The sequence below is a fragment of the Syngnathus typhle genome, linkage group LG13, assembly GCF_033458585.1.
Source record: "Syngnathus typhle isolate RoL2023-S1 ecotype Sweden linkage group LG13, RoL_Styp_1.0, whole genome shotgun sequence".
In the NCBI taxonomy this organism is placed as follows: Eukaryota; Metazoa; Chordata; class Actinopteri; order Syngnathiformes; family Syngnathidae; genus Syngnathus; species Syngnathus typhle.
The window spans coordinates 13,105,317-13,127,887 of NC_083750.1; the positions used below are offsets into that span (position 1 = coordinate 13,105,317).

A 22,571-nucleotide genomic window follows, 5' to 3' on the forward strand; every position below is an offset into this window, starting at 1 on the left:
TTATACACACAAAAAGATTGTACATCATCATGATTACATTTCCAAAACCCTACCCGAATATTATGGGTGCGGGGCAAAGTTATCATTTTAAACGAATCATATTTCTTTATGTATTTCTTTTTTCTTTCGGTTCAGCTTGCATACAGTGTAGCTAGGCACACACAAACACAGAGGTCACTCCCTGGCACGCTCTCTCTCTCTCTCTCTCTCTGGCTCTCTGGCTCTCTGGCTCTCTGGCTCTCTGGCTCTCTGGCTCTCTGGCTCTCTGGCTCTCTGGCTCTCTCTCTCTCTCGTATCGGTACAACACGGAGGAGGGCTGCGGTGCTGATTGGCACCACGAGAGGGGGTTACTGCACTTGCACTCTGAGGGCTGTAGCTCATCCGTCCAACCCATACTATTTGGCAATGTGGACATTGCATTTGAATGTGCAAAAGGGAACCAATTGAGATGATGAAAACAGGAGGTTGAGGTAGAGGGAGACAGCTGAGGGAGAAGGAACATTGTTACCAGCCTGATTGGATGTGATGGAACGATGATGGGCAGTGCAGTTTTCTTGGCAACCCCCCGAGATTTGGAGGCCTTTGTGCAAGCCCCTGTCCTTAAATTCATTTCTTGAGCTGTTGGCCATGACATAGGTCCTCGATGATCTCCGTAAATGTTTCCAGCCAATCGCAATCGATCCGGGGGCAACCAATCAGTCATTGACTGCATGTCAAACACACACACACACAGCCGATCCCGAATGGAGCTTTGACTTCCCTGGCAAAATAAAACGCGGCACGTGGCACAGCTCGCTACTTGTCACGTTTTCAAAAATATATACTGTATATAAGCATCATCTTGAAAGGTATTTCTTAAGCAAGTGCATATGGCTATTATAATCTGCAGTAAAATCAAGACAGGTTCTAAAAGCTCAGGTGTTGATTGTACAGGCTGGTTATTGGCATCAAGTATTTACACTGTGTACTGGTACTTGCAGTGTGCATGGCAAAGTAAAGGCGCCGGCGTCGAGTGGATTGCCATTTTGAATAACCAACCCCTCCAGAGTGCCACCACACAGTTTCTCGCTTAAAACAGGCTTTGGCTGGTTTTGGAAATCCTACTGTTAATGTCTTTTCTAATTTGCTACGACACACCCGTATTGGTGTGGTTCAATACTACAGATATCATCGTCACATTTCCTCTGTCATCCTACTACACTCTGACAAAATTCCCCCCCTCTAAGAGACTGATGAAGTGACTTCTTTCCATGGTACATTTGAAATGAGCAAAAGTGGGCGCGGATAGCAATCTACAGCATGTCCGTTAGGGAAGGGCATTTCACTCCATTTCTTTGTCGTTGTTTGGCGTAATGGGATTGGACAATCCTTTTGGGATTCTTCCAAAGTCGAGTGGATGACAGTGTTGTATTACGATAGTGAAAAATGTGCGGATGAAGCTCAACTTCACATAGCTGCCATGTTGCGTTTTTTCACATGAAAAATGAACCGACTGAATTAGTGCACTCCATTTTGTCTTAAATGCTTCCAATCGACAATCCTCTCCTCACTCACTTAACAATCGATCAAACCCTTCCCTAATGTCGACACGACTCCTCGGCTGACAACACAACAGTGAACATTTCAAATAGTTGAAGACAAAACGGAATACATCATTCATCTTAAGTAGTGCTTTCGAAAGGTGTCGGGTCGAAAGAAAAACCACAGGACAGGTATTCATCGAGTATTTAAGGTCAAAGTAATCGGCGAAACATAAAAACGAATCCTAAAATAACAAAAGGTTAGATGGCATCTCCATCTGCTATCCATCATTTTGGACGCTCTTGAATCCCCATCTGATTTAGAAAATATCTATTGATCAAATATCTACTCTACTGGTGATATTACAAGAATCCAGCCACATGAAATAGAAAAATATCAAATATCACCAGCATGACAACCTGAACAAGCGGAAATATTGCTATGGTAACACCATTGTCCTTTGACATCAGTGAGCATCATCCTTCTGGTGCTCTAGTTGCTTGCTTGTCTGGATGATCCCTCGGGGGGTGAGGATGGGGGCTCATTCTGGCTTGTGTGGCACATGGGAGGTGTGTTTGGATCAAGTCAGATGGCAGTGTCCCAGAATACAGTTGTCTGCGTTGGGTAAGGAGGAGGACGGATCTTTTTGACCCCGCCGCTCTTCCCGCAAGGCGGGAGGACCGGGGCACTCTCTTGCTTGCACTGACTTGGCCGATCCTCACTCCTGTCCGGAGGAGGCCTCTCCAGATACCGCTGCAGTTGAGGATGTTGCCTGGACCGGATTTCTTTGCAGAGTGTTCGCTTCCTCTCAATCTGCTCCAGCATGGTGGTGTCGCCGCAGATCCACGGCATCTGGGGCATCTGCTGAGCAGTGGCAGCGTATCAACTTGAGGCATCACTGCCACTAAGTGTGAAAGCACCAGGTTGGTTTTGTGCGCCAACGCAGGTCAAGTCAACTGAAAACTCCGGTTTTCTTCTTGAACGCACTTCACACAGTCGAATGAAGCGCTTGGACTGCGTGGTGAAAGGTGAGGATGAACAACGATACGTACATTTGAAATCTGCTTACCTGGCTGTGATGGGCCTCTGCCGCTCTCCTTTGTGGCGTCCCGATTGGGGACGGGTTAGCGGACATGGAAGGCGAGCGGGCATACTTAGGCGCTGCTTTCATATCTACAAAGACGGGGGACAAATGCGGCCTTATTAGAAAGATTGAGCAGGAATTATGGAAAGGCAAACCCGGATAATGGTACATAGTTTGGATGAGACCACGACTGTACTGCTGTTTACTTTTCTGCCCATTCCATCCTCGATGAAACATTTGCGAGCCCACCGGTTGGCACCTCATCCGTCAATAGCGTACCCGCAATGGAGCCTCACCATTTCCGGTGCCCGCGGTCATCGGCGGGCTCCCCGTCGTTCTGCTGTGGTGGGTAGGCGTGGTGGTGCAGGAATGCTGGCCCGACACTGTGCTCCCGCTTCTCTCTTGTGCTTTGGACGGGTGCGTACTCTGATTTGCTCTGTTCTCTCGTCGTGGCGTTCCGTCACATCGGTGTCCCCTTTCTTTGCTGTCGCACCTGTACTCCATCGCGGTAGGGCTCTTTGGGAGCTTACCATCGTACTGACGCTGATCCGAGCCATTGGGACTTCTGTCCTTGCTGTCCGGTCTTACTTCCAGGCCAGTCCGGCTCAGATCTTTACTGTCCTGCCTTGGTAGAAAAGGTGGTGGAAGGTCTCCGTTGTGGACGTTTCTCTCTCTTCCCTCATGCTTTGATTCGGGGACAAATCCTGACCTTTCTTTACTGCTGCTGCTGCTGCTGCTGCTGCTCCTGGGTGCCTCTTGTCTGGGAAGGATCTCAGGCGGCTGGTCTATCCTGCCCTCGTGTCTGTGCTCCATGTCGTTCCTCGCCCTCTCTTTGCTGTCTTGTCGGGCTAATGAATCGGGACGATAGTCTTTGCTATCATACCTGTATTCGGACGCAGTTCTAAATCTGTCTTTGCTCTCATGTCGGGGCAGAAGCTCAGGTGGCTTGTCTCTGCTATCGTGCTTTGAGTCCAGCCCATTTCTCACACGCTCTCTACTATCCTGTCGGGGTATGAGCTCCGGTGGCTGATCCAGCAGTCGCTCTCTGCCGTCGTGTCTGCAGCAGTCTCCACCGTTTCGAGCACCCTCTTTGCTGTCTTGTCTGGGTAACAACTCTGGCGCCTGATCGAGGAGTCGCTCTCTGTCCTTGTTTTCCTGTTTGACTAAAGACTCCATTCCGTGTCCTGGACCCCTGTCCTTACTGTCTTGCCTCGCCATCAGGTCTCCATTGCTAATCCCTCTATCTTTTGAGTCTCTTCTTATCAATGGAATGGGTTCCACGGAGCTGCAGCTCCTTTCTTTAGAATCCCACCTAACTGGAATGGCCTCCACACTGCTGTAGCCTTGGTCTCTGCCTTCCCGACTGTCCCTGCGGACGAGTGCTGCATCCACGTTGCTTCGGTCTTTGCTGTTGCGCCTGTGGGCCAGTGACTCTATGTTGTTTGATCTATCCCTGTCTTTGTCTCTGTCTCTGTCTCTGCGATGAGAGGACTCTTTGCCGTGGCGCTCCTTCGAGTCTCGCTTGGATTCCTTGCTGTGACCGTGCCGTTCCTTGCCTTCACGTTTGGACTCACCGTGGGACTTACTTTTGGACTCCGCTGTAAATATAAACAGAAGGTATTCATTATTGATTGATTGAATTCATTGGATTGTTTTTCAAGATGCTAATCATTGACTAACACACTGGTTCACTTCTCAATTCATGTATAAAGTTGGATCATCTGGATCAAGTTGCTGCATTGTAATAAATGTGCACTAGCTACATACAAAGTATCAAAGCACTTCCCAAATAATTATGGCAATAATATTAGCCAGGATTGGGACTGTATGTTTTCAATAATGCTGCACTCTCGGGTAGAATAGCAACACAATTGACTTGTTCACTTGTCTGCATTCCATAAATTGTCCTCAAGGTGGCACTAACGACATACAGTACAAGGAAGAAAAGGCAGTTGCTGAATAAGTATAATAAAATAGGATGATCGTAGTCGACTTTATGTTGGTAATGATAGTAGTGCCACATTTGCAATACATGCATGGCTTTATTTGACCACATTTTTAAACACGTAACTATGAAACCTCCTTTCTATGTCTTCACGAAGGACTCGGATCCTTTCCTTTCTGAACACTACTGTAGTTCCACACATTGTGTGTACTTGGGTAGAAACGCACAGGCTCACAAATGCATATTGCAAGGGAGTATGCTGCTGATCAGGCTCCTGCAGAACGTGAGGATGAACTGATCATTTGAATCAGGTGGGTTGAACGAGGGAAACTTGGAAAACATGTCGGAATGCGGCCCCCCCGAGGACTGGACTTTGAGACCCTGCTATATAGGCTCTTGCATAATAGGCATGTGTCATATAGGCCTATGTACCATGTGTGTGTGTGTGGCCAATGGTGATTAACCGGTTGGTATGTGGGTCGAGCTAGTCGTTGACGCTTGGAAGAGAGGAAAAAAAAGAAAGCTCCCATGGTTATGATTGAGCTTATGTGTGCATTGGGCTAGATGCCGACAGCTCCCACACATGCTTGTCGTGCGGCTAATCAAAATACGTTTTAAACGCCCGTTGTGCTAAATGAGCATATGGGCTTCGAGCTCAACGCTAATAATGTTTTCCGTCGTCGAGTATTTAGAAAGGATCAAATAGAAGAAGAAAATGAGCGTTTCAGAAAGATGCGGAATTCTACTTCTGTTCATGTCAACGTGCAGAATGTCTGCAGAGTGTAAAAGCTGCTGCAGCATTCTGATTGGCTGGAACTCAAAGTAGACCATCCGGCGATTGGAGAGACAAGAGCATCTGTAATGCTCTGATGTGATGAGGTGTTGGATTGGAGTTGAGTGCCCTCGCTCTGTGCACATCAGGAGCGTGTTGCTCCGTCGCGCACCGGCACCTCCTGAACTGTGATTGGCTGCTCTACACGGAGGGAGAGAAGCTGCAAAGAAGAAATGCAATTCTCCTCCTTCCTCTGTTGCTATGTTGTAGTTGCTAAGAGGAGACTAGAGTAGAGGTGCGGATAGTTGGGCTCTTTCTAGGGTTTGTCTTGATCGGTCAGAAACACCGGAAACCTCCAGTTAATTTGATTTCTTTTGGCCCGTGACCCCCGTGACTACAAGCGGTTCAGAGAATGGAAGGATGATGGATGATTTCTTTTGTACAAAGTGTACTCCAACCAATTGTGGTTGGAAAAAGAAAAGAAAATAGAAATGTTGTCCGACAGCGCCAGCCAGGTCGCAGGGACCTGCTGCCCATTTTCCACCATCCTTGCCTATCAGGAAAATGCGTGAAAGAACTTACTCTCTCCGGGCTCTTTGGATTTTCTCCCACTGGCGTTTTTCTTCAGCATGTTCCTGCCAGTGGTAAACAGGTTGGTCAGTTCATCCAGCGGGCTGGTGGGTGTCCGCGAACGCCCCGTCGACACATTCTGCATGGAGCCATGGAGTCGTGCCACACCATCTTGGGGCGGTGACCCTTTGCCATGAGGGGTGGCCGAGGCGCTTCTCGGCAGCCCCCCCGGAAATGGCACCGCAGCGTCGAAGGGCGGCGTTCGCATGAGGCTCAACGGGGTCAGGCAGCGCCCTATGCTGACCGGGGACGGGCACGCCGAGTGGCTGCGTTGGTAGGACGGTGAGGTGGACGATTTGTAGAGCGTACAAGGCAGGGGAGGTGCGGAGGAGCGGCCAGAAACGGTGAGGGTCGGGGTGGCCGTCAGCTCTCTACGGACGTGAGCCGAAGAGGCTGGCTCGGCGGAAGAGGTCGGCGATTTGCTATAAGGTTGGTTCTCCATCATCGGCAATTTGGTAACGTCAAGCGGGGTGAGGGGGGACTCGTCCGAATTGGGCGAGCATTGGGCCGGGGCTGGAGGGAACACCAGCAGTGGAGGCCTGTGAGTAAGTAAGTTGGGAAACGGAGCAGGAATGTCACAGAAAGGAATGTTTCTCGGAGTGGAGCATCGGCTGAGAGGTTCGGGGTCATACGGTGCAGGGGTGGGACATGCCGAGCGACACCCCACCGGGTCAGTACGGTACTCCATATCATCCAGCATGGGGTACTTCATCTCCTCGTACACCGACTCCCCCGGCTCCTCGTCCTCGCTTTTCGAGAGTTCTCGCGCCCCGACGTCTATCCCGCCCATTTCGATGTAGACGGGCTCGTCCTCGCAGTCGTCGGTGGGGCTGTCGTCGCTGTGCGGCGGCGAGGCGTTGCGCTCGCACGGGGAGCAGCTGCGGTGGAGCGCTTTGGCCGGGCACACTCCACCGCTGTGAGTTTTGATGTAAGACTCGTCGAAGGAAACGCTCAGTTGTGTGTTTGGGTTCCTCTTGGGTTTGGGCGGTGGCAGCCGCCGGCAGTCCTCACTGCATCCTTGAACTGTGAGAGAGCAAGAGAGAGTCAGTCGCTCAGTCATGCCGTGACAATTCCAAGTAGAGTACCTCGGTTACGCGACTGATCATTTGACTTGAAAAGCGAGATTACAAGTTACATTCGACACTTGGTATGTTTCTTGTGTTTCTTTTCCTTTTCTTCCTTTCTCCCATTCAAGTCAAGTCAAGTTTATTTGTATGGCCCTAAATCACAAGCAGTCTCAAAGGGCTTCACATAGACAAAAATGGACAATTATTCTCAAGATCTCAATATATTCAATCTCCCTTCCTAGTTTTGGAATGATGCAGTGCGGTTCAGTGGGTCAGATGTAGGTCAATGTGTCAGTGTCGATGGCAGTATCTTGACTCCGATACGTGGCGCCGGTTGAGGCATACACTATGCGTCTTTCTAGGTCACATATACAGCAGCGGATGCAAGTGCAGTATCTGGGTCACGCACGACCACGCCGTGGAGCTTCTTTTTGAACGTGGTGACGTGGCATTGCAGTCGGAATCGCTTTTCATGCTCTGCAGTGAGCTTCGGCGTGGTTACCGCGGTAGACCACGTCATCCCCGCCGAGTGTTGCACTTTGCTCCACCCAACCTGTTGGTGGCTTTGTAGGTCACGTACGGATTTGTTTTGATCAAAAGTGCCCCTTCCGCTGACAGATGAGCGTTGCTTGGACCCAGGACATCAGGGCGCAACATTTTCCTGCTGCAGATTTTGTGCCTTCAATAATTCAGACAGCAGATGGCCCAGACACACGCATCTACACTTGCCGTAACTGTGTGACTCACCAGCATAGTGATGGCATGCACGCAGCAGGACGGACACATGCTCAAAGATTGTCAAATGGAAATGAGGGCAGCAGGTATCGCGTGTTGCCCATTTCAACTAAGACAGACTCCGGCTCATCTGCGACCCATTTCAGAACAAGGGCTGTAGAAAATGGATGTACACGACTTTTTTTTGCATCGGGGATGGACTCCACATCTAGTCCGTTTGGAAACCAAGAAAGGTTGCTGTTATTACGAAGGCAATGCTTATTGTAACGAAAAGATACAAATGTTGAACAATTGCCGAGACCTTTCTAAGACTGTTGCTTCCTGACGGCCTGCCTCATCCTAATGTTTTGCATCAGAGCACGTCCTTTACGCTAGCAAAATCCCACCCGACAAAAAGGTTTCCCGAGAAATTGACTCGCATTCGACTGGAAGAGGACGGCTTTTTTTCGGCCTCTCTCTCACTGTACGTTGCTGGCATCGCTAGAGGAACAAAGATACATGATGAGTTGTCCAAAAAGGCACGTCTTTGCACCAATTAAGTGTCTTACGGCACATTGGTTGGGAAGCACTGTTTTTGAGAATTGCAGTGGATGATGTTATCTTATTGATGCCTTTCCATGCGGGATGAGGGGCTTGCATGTGCGTGCATTCTCTTCCATCAACAGCTGCATTTTTGCACAAGCAGGTTTGCGCGGTGGAGCATTTTCAGTAGCGAGCGCTCGTGACAGATCCCCCTTGCTGTCCCTTCTCCTCTCCCTCCATTGCTCTTCTTCCTCACCGCCCTCCCCCTGTGGTAACCCTGTACCCCCATCCTAGGGGGAAAGCAAATCTAGGTCATTCGCTCCTCCTGAATGAATTCTACTCTCCCGAGCTCCTCCCCTTCCTGCTACAGTGCACGCGAGCCTCCCCCTCAGCTAGGAACACCCCCACAGCACCGCCGTCATTGGCTGCACTGCCTCAGACTTCTGCATCTCTGCAGAGCCATTGGTGTGCGCTGCGCAGGGATGTTGTGATTGGCTGGGCGAGGGGGGGTCTTCTTTCTGTAGGACGGTTGCCGTGGTGCCCAGGAAGATCTGTGCGCACACACGGACATCCCCACCAATCTCAGCCAGGCTGGGCGAGTCCCTTCACATCACATTGGCCGTCATGCATCTCAACTGAAATGGACTGGAAAGCCCTGAGCAACCTGTTGGAGTTTGCTCTCACAGTCTCAACATTCTAATAAAGGACTGCTCGCTGCAAAATGCTGTTTGGGGAGAACATTTCTCAAGATGAATTCTTACTTCTCGTCTCCGTTAGAGCCTCCGGGATGCTGAGCCTCCTAGAATGAGGCCCTTGTTTTGATCCGTGGCCAAACGAGCATGCTATGTTTATTCTGCCCAAACAGACTGACTGATTGCTGCAGGCAAGATGATCAGTTATGCCATGGCTACATTTCAACTTGCCAGTTGGGAAGCGGAAAAAGATGTTTTGGCGTTAATTGGCGATTTGCCCGAAGCGACGGAACAGTTTCTAAACAAGGTCACGGAAATGTCAAGATCCTTTTGCCCATTTGACAGATGACCGTGCAGCTAAAAAGAGAATGAGCCGGATGAGTACACACATCCGTCTGCTGGGCTAAAACCATTATGGTTCTTCATTTGTGGTTGCCTCCCAGTTCTGGGCTCTTGTCCTTCCAATCTTGACTTGGGTCTTTTATTTAATGGCACTTGGTGGAAAAGTGCTAGCTACTTCTTGACATGAGGCCTCTGTTAAAGCAACTGGGTGCAACGGTTCAATCTGATCGACCGGCGAGATGTCACGTCATTGTCGGAGAAGCAGGGTTGAAGAGGGCACCTCAGAGAGCTGCTAAATATAGCAGCGCGCTGCTTCGGTGTGAAGTGCCACCACCACTCACCATCATCGCATCTGTCTCCACGGCAGGCCGACACGGGGCTGTGGTCCACCGCTTCGGACGACATGCTCAGCTTGGTGGCCGGGTCCCTCCTGGGCTTGGGCGGGGGCTGCTTCCTGGAGGTCGGGCTCCCCACCTCTTCGTCTCCGCCCCCACCGCTGCCGCCCACGGAGTGGAGGGACTGGGAGCGCACGGAGAAGCCCTGCCCACAGGCCAGAGCGTGCGGATGGGGCATGGGCATGCGTTCCTGCGGGTCTGGCATGGTGATGGAGCCCATACGTAAGTGCTTGCCTTCTGTTGCTACTATGTCCTCCCCCGTCCTACACAAGGGGAAAAAGGAGATGCTGTTTCAATCACCGACAGTACATCAAAGTCAAAGTCAAAGTCAGCTTTATTGTCAATCTCTCCACATGTCACAACACACAAAGAGACCGAAATTACGTTGCTCTCTATCCCACGGTGACGAGACACATAACACGATAGACATACATGTACGCGACACAATATAAAACAAGAAGGCAAAAATTCTAACAATCAATAGTAAGAGTGATGAATAAATAATAAATAAACAGATAACACAATAAATAACGGAGCATGCAAAAGCCATCCTGTTTTGAACTTATTCTGTGATTACGCTCGAAACTCAAAGAACTCCTTACTGAAATATATGGCCATGCTATTCATTTATTTGTTCCAGCCTCCCCAAAAATACAGAAAAAAAGAAATGGTCCTGTATTTTTAATGAGTGCAATGCCACTCCTCCATAATTTGTACTGTTTTCATCAAATAGTCAGGTTCCACAGGAAAAACATTTGGATAAGTGAATTTGTGTAGAGCAAAACCACAAACAAGCAGTTGACTGTCCTGTATGACATGACATCACATGACCTGACATTCAGTTCAAATCCTTGCGTCCGTGTTCATGCTCCAGGCTTTTCCTGTTGGTGGACAGCAAAAATAGAACAGTCCTAACAACAGTACATAATCATCAGCATGGCATGTTTCTCCTCTCTCTCTATCTGGCCTTCTCCCTCTCTTGCTCCCTCTCACCATTGCATTTCTGCACATGTCACATAGTAAGTGTTACATCAATGTTAACAGCTGAAAACTGCTTATCTTTCAGGGCAAGCCATTGATTAGATTTTCAATTCCGGATAGGACCAGAGCCGCTCGCACTTAGAACGACACCGTGGCAGTAGCCCCCACCCCGTCCATCACCACACTCCGGGTGTGTACACAATCAACCCTTATAAATGCGTGATTGGCCTAAAAGGAGTGTCTGAGTGGAGAATGCAAATGAGCTTAGCAAGAAGAATGCAATGCTCTACAGCTGGTAGTTTGTATTTACTGTAAAACTGTAAATTGGGCCGTTCAAACCATATGAATTTACATTTGCATGTTTTGATGTGTTTTGTGAAACCCCTGGGTGTGTGACTTTGCTTATTAGCCCCCGCCACCAGCTGCTGCACAGAAGGTGCACATGCAGTGAGGTCTGGTCCCCGCTCTAATCTGCCTAGCAACGCGGTACCCATAGAAACAAGATACAGAAGTAAGCGATAATAATAAAGCGGCACACGTGCGCTCGTCTGGCATGTGCACAGATTGACGAGGTGGATGTTACGGCAGGCAGGCAACCTGTCCATTCGTAGAGTTCATCTTGTTTTAATGAACTGCAATGTGTTCATTATTTGGAAAATTCTCTCGTATATGCCAGCTCTACATGACTGAATTGTAAAAAAAAACCCAAATCAAAGCAAGTTATGCTTGTCTGTCTGCTAAGAAATGTATTCATACAATCCGTTTTTGGAGAGCTTTTTTTTTTTTTTCTTTTTTTACTCAAGATCATAGAAAATTGACTATTGTCCACACCAGTAGGACAGTCAGTTTTTTTAGGTTTGTCATATTAACTTGATTTCCAAGCACAAAAATATTTCTTTTATTTTTTTATTTAATGAAGTCATGTGTTCCTCATTTCATTACTTTTTTTTCCTTTTTTTTCTCTCCCCCAAACCAAATAGCAGAGGGGGAAAAAAAAATCCCAATTACTCATTCATTTTTGAAGGATGCCTTTGTGCACCCAAATAGAAAACTTATCTGTATACACATCAGTTTGTTTGCGCGACTGTGATTCTAAAAGAGAATATATGAAAGCCATATAGCATGGCGAAGGGAGGAAGGCCGGCCTCGCTCAACGCTAACGTGTTGATCTGATTGGCCGTCGGCTGTTCCAGCTGTCACCAGGCAGAAACACATCTCCTGCAATGGTGCTCACATTTAATCACGACATTTTTCTCTCTCTTCACCCCGCACACTTGCCTCCTCCTCCTCCTTACTCTTGGAAGTTTTTTTCTTTTTTTTTTTCTTCCTCCCACACGCTTCCTAGCTTTTCTCTCACGCTGATCATGTCTCTATTTTGCTCGCGCTCGTGCACTCAGAAGCAGTCATATTTGCATGCGAGGGCGAGCTTGCTCACGAGACCTCGGTCTCTCATTCTTTCTATTACTATAAAGAAAAAAAAGATCAGGAGGATTTGTTGGGGTGGAGGTATCGGGGTCATTTAATTGACCTACATATATGGCTCGTGAAAAATCCCAATTTTAAACTCTTCCTCTTGCCGTGTTTTGGGCATTTAAAGAGCGGCCCACGATTGGTCATGTGCTCTCTTCATAGCTGGGATGAGTTCAAAACTATAATACAGTGTCTGATCTGTCATCCTCAATGACTGTGTGTTCCCTATCCTGCCCCACAAGATGAGTTTTTGGGGGTTAGTGTGCACATATGCTAAAGAGGTTGCAAAGTAAAATAAAGCCTCTTGTCCCAATTCGGTTTGCCCTCAGGACGACAAGTCTCAACTGACGGCATCCTAAAAACTTCATGTGATGGCCCACCCTTCCTTTCTTCATTCGAACAACCCCCTTCACCACCACCACCACCACCACCACCTCCAAATGGAGCAGTGATGACCTCAATCCAAGTCCTAAATAAATCTAAAAGTGAAAAACTAATTATCCTCCACAGATGATGGGTGAGCATAGTCTGTACTCGCAATGATCCAAATGTGGCAAAGTGCCGGCCGGCCAAGCCCGTTTTACCTCTTCAGAAATAGGACAAAGACTAATACTTGATTGAAATAGTCTTCTTACCTCCTTATGGCTTCCTCCTGCTTTCTCTTCTTGTCGTTTTTCTCCTGCAGGTACAGCCTATTCTTCTCATTCCTGGCGTGGTCCAGGTTCTGAGCCAGCAGGCCGTTGTAAGCTTTCAGTCCATTCTCCTCGACATACTGGAAGAAGCGGATAGTTTCCCCTTCCTTGGAGCTCATCATTCTTCAAGTGATCCCACTGGAAACAGAAAACAACAAAGTGATTGGTGGTGATTTCAATATTCATTTTTCAAGGTCATCCATCGTAAGCTGAGCTATTTATAGAGTTTCTTGTTGTGAAGATTTCTTACGCTTGCCGAAGAAGGTTCGTGCTACTCGTGAGCTTTGCATCATGTCCGTTCCCTGGGAGGATTGCAACATCCTCCAAAATCATGTGACATGAGCATACATGTAGTCAACAGCCAAACCGAGTCTCCGATTTGGCTCGTCGGGTGCTTTCACATGTTCGGGCTGAAATTGCCCGTTGTGACCACGCACACCGTAGTTCCAAAAGGGGGAACAAAAAGAGCTTTCAAAAAATGTGCGGTGGGCTCCGATGAGAACATGTAATACTCCCGGGAGCAGCAGCACAGATGAATTTTTACTCGACTGCATTGGCGTGGTTTTGCATGCTCGCACAATCGTCTTGCGTTTGATGTCTGAAGATAGTCTGCACCCGAGTTGTTTCTTGCTATAAAAGACCTTAACTGACAGCAGCAGTGATGTACATTGCGACATTCGTTCGAGAGGCTAGTGCTGAACCACCTGAAGGAGGTCACGGGCCCCCTGCTTGATCCCCTCCAGTTTGCCTACCGGGCAAACAGGTCAGTGGATGATGCGGTCAACATGGGACTGCACTACATCCTGCACCACCTGGACACCCCAGGAACGTACGCCAGGATCCTGTTCGTGGACTTCAGCTCGGCGTTCAACACCATCGCCCCTGACATCCTCCAACAGAAGCTCATCCAGCTTGCGGTGCCTGCCTCCACCTGTCAGTGGATCACCAGCTTCCTGACCAACAGGAGACAGCGTGTGAGGCTGGGGGGCACCACATCTGACACCCGGACCACCAACACTGGAGCCCCTCAGGGGTGCGTCCTCTCCCCACTGCTCTTCTCCCTCTACACCAATGATTTCTCCTCAGGTGACTCTCGTGTGAAGCTCCTGAAGTATGCAGACGACACCACTCTCATCGGACTGATCCAGGACGGTGATGAGACTGCGTACAGACAGGAGGTGGAGCGGCTGGTCCACTGGTGCAGTCAAAACCATCTGGAGCTGAACCCGCTCAAGACAGTGGAGATGACAGTGGATTTCAGGCGAGACCCTTCACCACTTTTACCCCTCACTATCCGCAGTAATACTATTCTTTCCACAGACACCTTCAAGTTCCTGGGAACCACAATCTCTCGGGACCTGAAATGGACCGGCCACATAGACTCTGTCCGGAAGAAGGCCCAGCAGAGGCTGTACTTCCTGAGACAGCTCAAGAAGTTCAACCTGCCGCGAGAGCTTCTGAAGACCTTCTACACTGCCATCATCCAGTCTGTCCTCTGCACCTCCATCACTGTCTGGTTTGGATCGGCCTCCAAACAAGACAAGCACAGACTACAACGGACAATCAGAACTGCAGAAAAGATCATTGGAATCAACCTCCCATCTATCCAAGACTTGTACCTGTCCAGGACCAGGAATCGGGCAAGGAACATCTCTACAGACCCTTCTCACCCGGGTTGCAGTCTGTTTGAACTACTCCCCTCCGGACGGCGTTATAGAGCTCGGTACGCCAAAACCAGCAGACACAGAGACAGCTTCTTCCCCCAGGCTGTTGCTCTGATGAACTCACACCACTCATAGAGTCTCAGAGACATTACTGTGCAATAACATCCTGCTCCTCACACCTTCTTGAATTTGTCTACACTGTTTTTGCATTATTCACATGTCCTGAATGTTGTTAGTCACCTAAATGTTGAACAGAGGGTGTGTTTCTACCGAAGTCAAATTCCTTGTTTGGCACGCTCAAACATGGCGAATAAAAAACTCTTGAATCTTGAATCTTGAATAGTGTGAAAAAAACCCCTCAAATCTCTGCCTCTCCTTTTTCTCACTCGTTTGCAGCCATTTGGCGTCCGAGATGAAGCAGGCAGGGGCTAGCGAGGACGGTGACAGTTCACAGGGTGTGAATTGGGAGAGGCCGGCCGGCGGTGAAGAAGACAGCTCATGCATGCTTTTATTATGTAGGTCAGTGTTTTCAGATGAGCCTAAGACTCATGCTTGTTTACGTGTGAGAGAACCACTGAATGTGCATGGGGAGGGGTCAGTGTGTGTGTGTGTGTGTGTGTTACTTGGAGGGCAGCCAGATGGAGATTGCAAGGCTAATCGGGGGGCCGAGCATTGTCTGGCCAACCTCAGCATCCGCCTACCTTGTGTCTGTCTATGAATGAATCCAGCAAGGCCACGAGGCGGTTGGTTCGATCTGATTGCTGCGACACGTTGACACTTTTTGGCACAGCGGTCGGCATCTCACAGTGCAAAGCAGGTCACCGAAGCCCTAAAGCTGCTGAGGTGTTTTCCACCCTTTTCCTTGTCCTATCGCTGACGAGCAGGCACAAAATGTCCCAAAAAGGACTCCAATTGGATTTCAAAGGACAAAAGTGCACGGGTTCAATGTGTGAAGGATACAGCGCTAGGTAAGGCACAGTTGCTGGAGCTGAATTAAGCCTGTCTGCCTAATCCCCGTAAGCCTGCAGCGGCAGCGGCAGCAACACTTGAGCAGCAGCAGCACTCTGCACCCAACTGGGCTTGTTTATCACACTGTTTTTCATCAGCCCAGCCTTTCCCATTGGATTGCCCTCCCATAACTCATCAATGTAAAATGCTATTCTTATTTGCTCATCTCCATAAAACCTGTCGATCCGACAACCCATTTACCTCAGTGCACCCCCGCCCACTCTGCTTTGCTCTGTCTCTTTCACTTGATGCATGGTCTCTCTCTCTCTCTCTCTCTCTCTCTCTCTCTCTCTCTCTCTCTCTCTCTCTCTCTCTCTCTCTCTCTCTCTCTCTCTCTCTCCCTCCCCTATACTGGCCATCACTGTGCCCCAGTTGACACTGACTGCAACAGTTGGAACGCAGATGCGCACTTTGGTTGAGATGTAAATCAAAGCGGCGCACGGTTTCTGTTACCAGGCAACCGTGTGACAGGAGAAGACCAGCGTGGATATTTTGCAGACACAATGTCAAAAAGATTGGCACAGGCCAATAGCCGGCTGACGGGATGCGCTCGGTGAACTAGCGTGCCCCTGGCAGCCCGAGCTGTGCTATTTTGCATTTATTCAAAGAGTTGCGGGAATACTTACAGCGGTCTTGCGTCCCTGCTGGTTTGCTCACCAGTGAATCTTCTGTCTTCACCAGGCACATCCAGGACCTCCAGCCCTCCGACCTTTGCCGCAGCACCAGTGCACTATTCCCCTTAAATCCACAGAGAAATCCATCCATTGTAGGGTCCAAACGCTGGGCTTGCTAGATGGAGTCCCGGCGACCCGGGATGAGGAGGCCGGTGCTCGAGAGGAACTGGGCCATTGAGTGCAAGACCCGACGCGCCAGCCTCCCCTCAGGCGGGAAAAGGGGAGATCCGATGGTGCCAAGCTCCTTGCCAGGTGCCAGCTTTACCACTCGGCACATCAGCACATACTAGAGAAGGACGGAAGACGCAGCAGAGCTGCAGACCGCACCCGCCGTCACCTCCAACGCCGCCGCTGTGAGCATGACACATACACGCGCGCTCACCTCAAAATACTGCTGGCTGGCTGGCTCGCACTTCCAGCCTTTAAAGTCTTTGAATTTCACATCGATTCCTTTGGTCCCCTGCACAAATGCACAAAATCTCCCGCCTTGTGACACATGGTGAAAGGGATCCTCACCCAGAGCCCAGAGATGTGCTTTTCCAACAACGTTCCAGCTGGTCCTCACAGGTCTGAACTGTCAGATCTGCGCCGGAACAGATGACACCGGGCTTCCCGGTGATAGATCAAAACGAGAACACGCCCACCGCTTACTGTGGCCACCTTCCGTTACGTCGTCATCCTCTCGACCTCTCCTCCCTGGCTAAAACCGTTTCCTCACACTAGGTGCCTTCGGCGGCTCATTACCCGCACTCACATACACGCCTGTCGCTTTTCCTGCTTTTATGTTTCCTCTCTTGAGTGGTGTGTGAGTGCGTTTTGCTCGTACTGTAACTGGAGCTCAAACGTGTTTTTCTGCTTTCAGCACCATGGAGAGCTCTCTCTCTCGCTCTCTCTCTCTCTCTCTGTCAGAAGGGGGAGGGAGAGTTTTGGAGGGGGCGATTCTCCTCTCCTGAGTGGAGAGATGGGGAGCAGAGTAGGAGGAGCCAATTGGGTTGCCAGGGCGTGACCTCATTAGACTCAACCTCCTCTTCCTCCTGGCAACCACCGCCTCCACCCCCTCCTATTCCATCACCCCATCCATCCATCCATCCTCCGTCGCCCCCCCCCCCCCCCCTTCTCCTTTACAGCTCGTAAACAAGACCGAGACACAAAAACACTTTGCTGCAAAAACGTGTAAGTGCATTTGTTACACTCGCAGCAGGCAAACCAAAAAGAGAAGCCAAACAAAAGTGCAATTTGGCTTTGCAGCATGCACACGCTGGCATTCCGGTGCAGCCTTCCAATAGCTTTGCATATGCAAACAAAGTAAGACATTTCCCGAACGGGATTAAAGCAGGCAGAGTTGAACCGGAGTTGCATGAACTGTCGCAGACTGTCTGGGGGACGCGCTTGTTTTTTTTGGGTTGTTTTTTCTACAACATGTTTGATTGTTTGTGTGGTGGGAATGCCTGCTGCACAATTTGGGGCGGTCTGCGCTCGGACGGATTAACACAGTGGACACAAAAGGATTAGGCGGAGATCTGTTGTTTTCAGCAAGCCATCACTCCATTTCTCATCAGGCCATCACTCCATTTCTCTTAACCCACGCCCCTTCACTTTCTGTCTGAAACCAGAAAACAAATCATACGTAAGTAATGTCCAGCCATGCAGAAGCTTCCACTTCTGGAGCTTTACAGAAGTGAACAGTCCCAGATTAGACCACGAGCCTCGTCTGCTTGTCTCATGACAACACGCCGCGTGCCATAAATAGCCACTCGTTCGCTATGATCCCAGTGCCATAAAACGCTGTGACCAAAAAGTAGTCACCCCCTCCCTGCCTACAGTTCTCCCTCCCTCCCTCCCTTCTTTTCCTGCCTTTTGTAAGCAATGTGCTCCATTAGCCAGACACAAAGCCAGCCGCTCTGTACAGACCAAAAGGGCAACATAGGCAGGCAGGCACAAAGAATAGAGCCTGACCTCCGTGCAAAAGATCTTACTTCGATCCCTTAGGAGTTCAATGAACACAGACTGCGAGGGAATCCCGAGGGAGTGAACGGGGTTAAACAAATTCTTCCACCTACGTGCACAACACGACTTTGTTTTGTGAACAGCGGAGGACATTCCCTCGGGGACAGAAAGGAGGGTGAAGTGGGAGTCAATGAATGTTAGTTTACACTTCACACTCACTTCATCTGTCCTTGAAAGGCATTTGAATTTGTACATCAGTGAAGCTTCATTGGCTTCCGATTCGGTTTTAGCCAAATGATCCAAAAAAATGATAGATAAATATAGAATACGATAGATAAAAGATAAAATACCACTTTGAACTTATGGAAAATGTACTTTTTTTCTTCTAAACACAAATAATTAGGTCTCTGGAGTGCTTGCCCACCCACCAAGTGTTTAAATGAATCAAGTAAATATTTGATCTGCATATACACTGTGTCTAGCCTCTTCTCATGAAACAAATGGGCTCATTTACATCATAACTTTCCCCACCTACCGAATGAATCTTGGGGATATTTAAACAATAGCGTGGAGGAAATGTATGATGTCTTTTTCGCATACATGCCATTCTTGTTTACAATGCAGATAGCCATGCATTTTTAAACTTAGCCCGCAAGTTACTTATACCATGTTGTCTTTTGACAACCTAATTGCGCATGCTGACGTTTCTCTCGTAATGCGGCCTGGAGCGCCCCCCCCCCCTTCCTCCCTCCCTCCCTCCCTCTTTTGTCAAGTTCACTCACGCTTCAAATGATGTTGCGCTGATCGACCCGTTGCTGTTACAGGCTAATGAATAGTCCATAAGAGCCGTTAAACCAATCAATTCGTCGTCACTAGATACATCCGTTGGAATACGCACCACAGACTTAGCGTTTTAGTAGCCGTGTGCTTTGATTGATTGCCGTTGTGGTTGTTGACTCTGTGCTGATTGAATTGTGAGCGGGAGAGGCTTCCTTGCATTTCCCAAACAGGTGAGGAGAGCTGGACAGATGGTGAGACTATGGCAGACTCTCATGAAAGATGCAGCATGGGCTTACTTCCACCACTCACATCCTTGCCCAAAGAGAAATAGAGCATAAGGCTTCTTCTCTTACTATTAATGTGCATCCCCTTATGACCACTCTATATTTGACATCTGCTTGCAAGTCATCTTTAGAATGCACAAATATGACTTCCGGAATGCAATGCTGCAGAATTTGGGACATTACCATTTGCCAGCATGTCAAAAGACAAAAAAGAAGCATTTTTTTCGGGCCTGGCCTGGCCTGGCCTGGCGTTTCCAACTGCACCTCTAGGGTCAATGAGCGGTTTCTTTCCAGTCACAAGCAAGTGCACAGCGAGGGTTAATGTTCAAGTTAATCCCGCTACTTGACACTAAATCATCACTGCTTCCTTCAAGATGAGGCATGCCTGCCTCCGACCACCGCCCCTGATCCGAGACGCAGAGGTGAAAATGGGAGAGTGGAAAGCCTAATCTCTCTCTCCAACAGTCAACGGAAGGCTTCAATCTTGAGGCTTTTACCCGATGTAAGTCCCTTCAATCCCCCGTTTAGACGGCCACAACTGATAGGCTAAAGGCAGGTCATGGAGTATATGAAGACATGAGAGCAAATACTAGACAACGCAAGAGAAGAACCACCAACCCCCATGACGGAAGCGGATTTATTAAATGCTTTTGATCTTGTATTATAAACACTATTTTATTCTTTTCTGTTTCGTATTTACAGCAGCAAGGGATACATTTGAAACATCTACAGTGAAAGAAAAATCCATCTACTTTCAACTGGCCTACCTGTAATAATGGAATAACTGGGGGAAAAAAGTCTTGGACGCCATCTTCTGGCCATTAGAGACGAATGCAACACATTCAAATCAGTAAAACAAATAATACAAAGTTTGAAATTCATTTTAAAATGTGTTTAAAATAATGACTAAACATTCAATAAATATTCCATTTCAGAACAAAGTGCCAAAATTCAGGTGTTCACATTTTCTGACCTTTCCATCCCCCTTCTTTTTGCTGTCTAACAGAGAACCTGAAATTTGAGCGCTCACAGTGACTGCTTTCTGAAAGTGATCATGATTTCCGCCACCTTGTTGTACCCACTTCCCTATCTGCTCCCCTTCCTTCATAATAATAATAATAATAAATTAATGCATTTTATTTTATAGCGCGCTTTTCTATAGAAGTCTACTCAAAGCGCGTCATCCTGGGCTTTGTCTCCCTCTGGTGGCGAATACCAAGGACAAATGGAAGAGCTAATTATTGGGAAGGTGTGCCCGTGCCCAATGAACGGAAATGAAAAAATGCGGAAGTGTGTCCTGCCAGGTAAGCATGCGTTCTGAGCATGCATTTTGGAGCTTTTTTGCACCATTTGGGATTCTGGACACTAGAAAATCTGCAGATTTCACACAGTGAGTAACAATTGTATCCTCTAATTCAGCTGTCAAAGTCACTGGAACAGTAACCCTAACCAGTGTAAACGCCAGTGCAACTGCTGGGTTTGAGAATTGGAGAGACCGATGAAGTTAAGTGCACCCAATTAGCTTGTTTGGCACAAAACTCAACCCCAAAAATGGTTGATTGTTTTCGGTTCGGTCCAATTTTTACCCTAACATGGGTTGTTTTGAACCCACATTTGAAAATAATACATTTGTCCTCAGAATAACGCAAGTCTACTGTTCACCGCATTCACGATCCAAATCCCTTAGAAGGGCGAACACATCAATGTTGTGGTTTTACAACAATTTAATCAATTGATCTGTGAAAAGTAATGGTGGAGCAGCACCTGTAGACGGACAATCGAAACAAAACAGCCTGGCATATACGTATTTATCCTCCGAGAAAAAACAACAAGCATCTTTGCTGAGTATTTGTGTGTCTGCGTTCTATTGCGTCCCGGTGGCCAAAGATTTGGCTGGATTATAAAGGAATCTTTATGCAAAAACATTTCAATTTGTGCTGAGGTGCGTTCGTAATGAAATAGCCAAGGAACTGTTTTACCAGTAGATAGCTCTATTGCGCCCTGGTGGCCAAAGATTGGGCTGGATTATAAATGAATCTTTATGCAGAAACTTTTCAATTTGTACTAAGGTGCGTTCGTAATGAAATAGCCAATGAACCGGTTGACCAGTAGGTGGCAGCAAACTCAATACATTCTCCCTTGTCTGCTGGAATTTGATGGACATGAGCAAGTATCATTCATAACAGTCGATACAAACAAAGCCGTATTCTACATCTTGAATGAAGACTGAAGGTTTTGTGACCTGTGACGACGTCTTTAGGTCGATGTATATTAACAAGAGCACATAAGTGGTTGATTTGGAAAACGCGGACGTGAAGAAATGATACGCACACAAAAGGGTTGAGTGAGTTTTATTTGGGGTAGGTCAGGACAAGGGGGAGAGGAGGAGGAGGGGGGGGGGGGCTGCGTGCGTGCGTGCGCACGGCGTGGACAGTCAGTCAGACACGTACATAGCCAGCCAGCCAGCCAGCCAGCCAGCAGCACTCCTCCCGTGTCACGGCGCAGACTGGACACCTCTCCCGACCAATAATGTGAGCAAAACATTAGTCTGGATCAGATGTTTAAAAACTCCACGTCGCTTCTTTTCGGACACCACACACGCGCGCGCGCACGCCCGCACTCCCTGCAGAACTCCATCCATCCATCCAGCAGGCAGGCAGGCAGGCAGGCTCTCCGGTCCGGTGTGACATGCGGCAATGTCCCGTGCAGGAATATGCCCACGCGTGAACTCCCGCGGAGTTTGGGGGATTTTGCTGGCGCTCTTATTTGCGTCGAGCGCCCTTGAGGTGGGCGCGTACAGCTGTCATGAGGTGAGGGCCGCCTTCCAGGTGAGGCAGGTCGGCCCCCTGCATCGAGTCCCGGAGACACCTGGCACAGGTGAGATACCGCTCGGTCCTCAGCAGTGTGGCATGGCTGATCTTTATTTTATTTTATTTTAAAAGTAAACTTCTTTTGTTGGAAAAAAAAAGAAAAGGATTATTTGAAGAAAAAAACTCGTTTTCATTATGAAATATGTGGTACCATGCAATAATTGAATGGCATTGTTATTGGTGTGATTTGCTGACAATTTGAAATAAAATAGGAGGCAGCACATTTTCAATCAACTTATTTGACATGATACCAAAAATGCATTTAACAATATCAAATCAAGAGAAACCGACTTTCTACCATCTTCTAATTTTCAACTTATTTTTATTTGAAATTAGTGCGAGACTGACAATAAAAAGATTCATTCGTTTATTTGTAATACAAGAAAAATGCGATATGTTGTAGTGGTACATTCTCCTGCTTGGTATACAGGCAGCATGGGCCCCATTCCTCCTCAGTGATGGTGTGAATGGTTCTTCATCCATTTCATTCTGGGCT

General features: G+C 48.3%; 2 protein-coding genes across 6 annotated transcripts in view; one reads left to right on the forward strand and one right to left on the reverse strand.

The window, feature by feature from the left end:
• Nucleotides 1–132: 132 nt before the first annotated feature.
• On the reverse strand, nt 133–12,988 carry nyap2b (neuronal tyrosine-phosphorylated phosphoinositide-3-kinase adaptor 2b). The gene is made up of 6 exons (XM_061295677.1): nt 12,792–12,988; nt 9,652–9,968; nt 5,905–6,975; nt 2,902–4,203; nt 2,591–2,694; nt 133–2,382 (listed from the first exon to the last, which is right to left on the reverse strand). The coding sequence occupies exons 1-6, from the start codon at nt 12,968–12,970 to the stop codon at nt 2,107–2,109; spliced, it is 3,249 nt and encodes a 1,082-aa protein (XP_061151661.1). The 5' UTR covers nt 12,971–12,988; the 3' UTR covers nt 133–2,106.
• Nucleotides 12,989–21,630: 8,642 nt separating this feature from the next.
• The window catches only part of LOC133165804 (glypican-5-like), a 60,488-nt gene continuing 59,547 nt past the window's right edge, over nt 21,631–22,571 (forward strand). The window contains exons 1-2 of one of the 5 annotated variants that reach the window (XM_061295698.1): nt 21,668–21,736; nt 21,915–22,082. Coding sequence is in view for 3 of the 5 variants with exons in the window: in XM_061295695.1 (XP_061151679.1) it covers nt 21,902–22,082 (181 nt within the window). In the remaining 2 variants the exon portion in view is untranslated. Of the gene's footprint in view, nt 22,083–22,571 lie in introns of all 5 variants that reach the window. The other 4 variants (XM_061295696.1, XM_061295695.1, XM_061295697.1 and 1 more) reach the window with 4 other exon arrangements.

Bases quoted from the DNA above. Each gene is read 5' to 3' on its own strand.
- nyap2b (XM_061295677.1), bottom strand. From the start codon at position 12,970: ATGATGAGCTCCAAGGAAGGGGAAACTATCCGCTTCTTCCAGTATGTC. The intron at 9,969-12,791 runs GTAAGAAGACTA...CCCCTTGTGTAG, and splicing joins CAGGAGGAAGCCATAAGGAG to GACGGGGGAGGACATAGTAG. The intron at 6,976-9,651 runs GTGAGTGGTGGT...GCTCTCTCACAG, and splicing joins TGGAGACAGATGCGATGATG to TTCAAGGATGCAGTGAGGAC.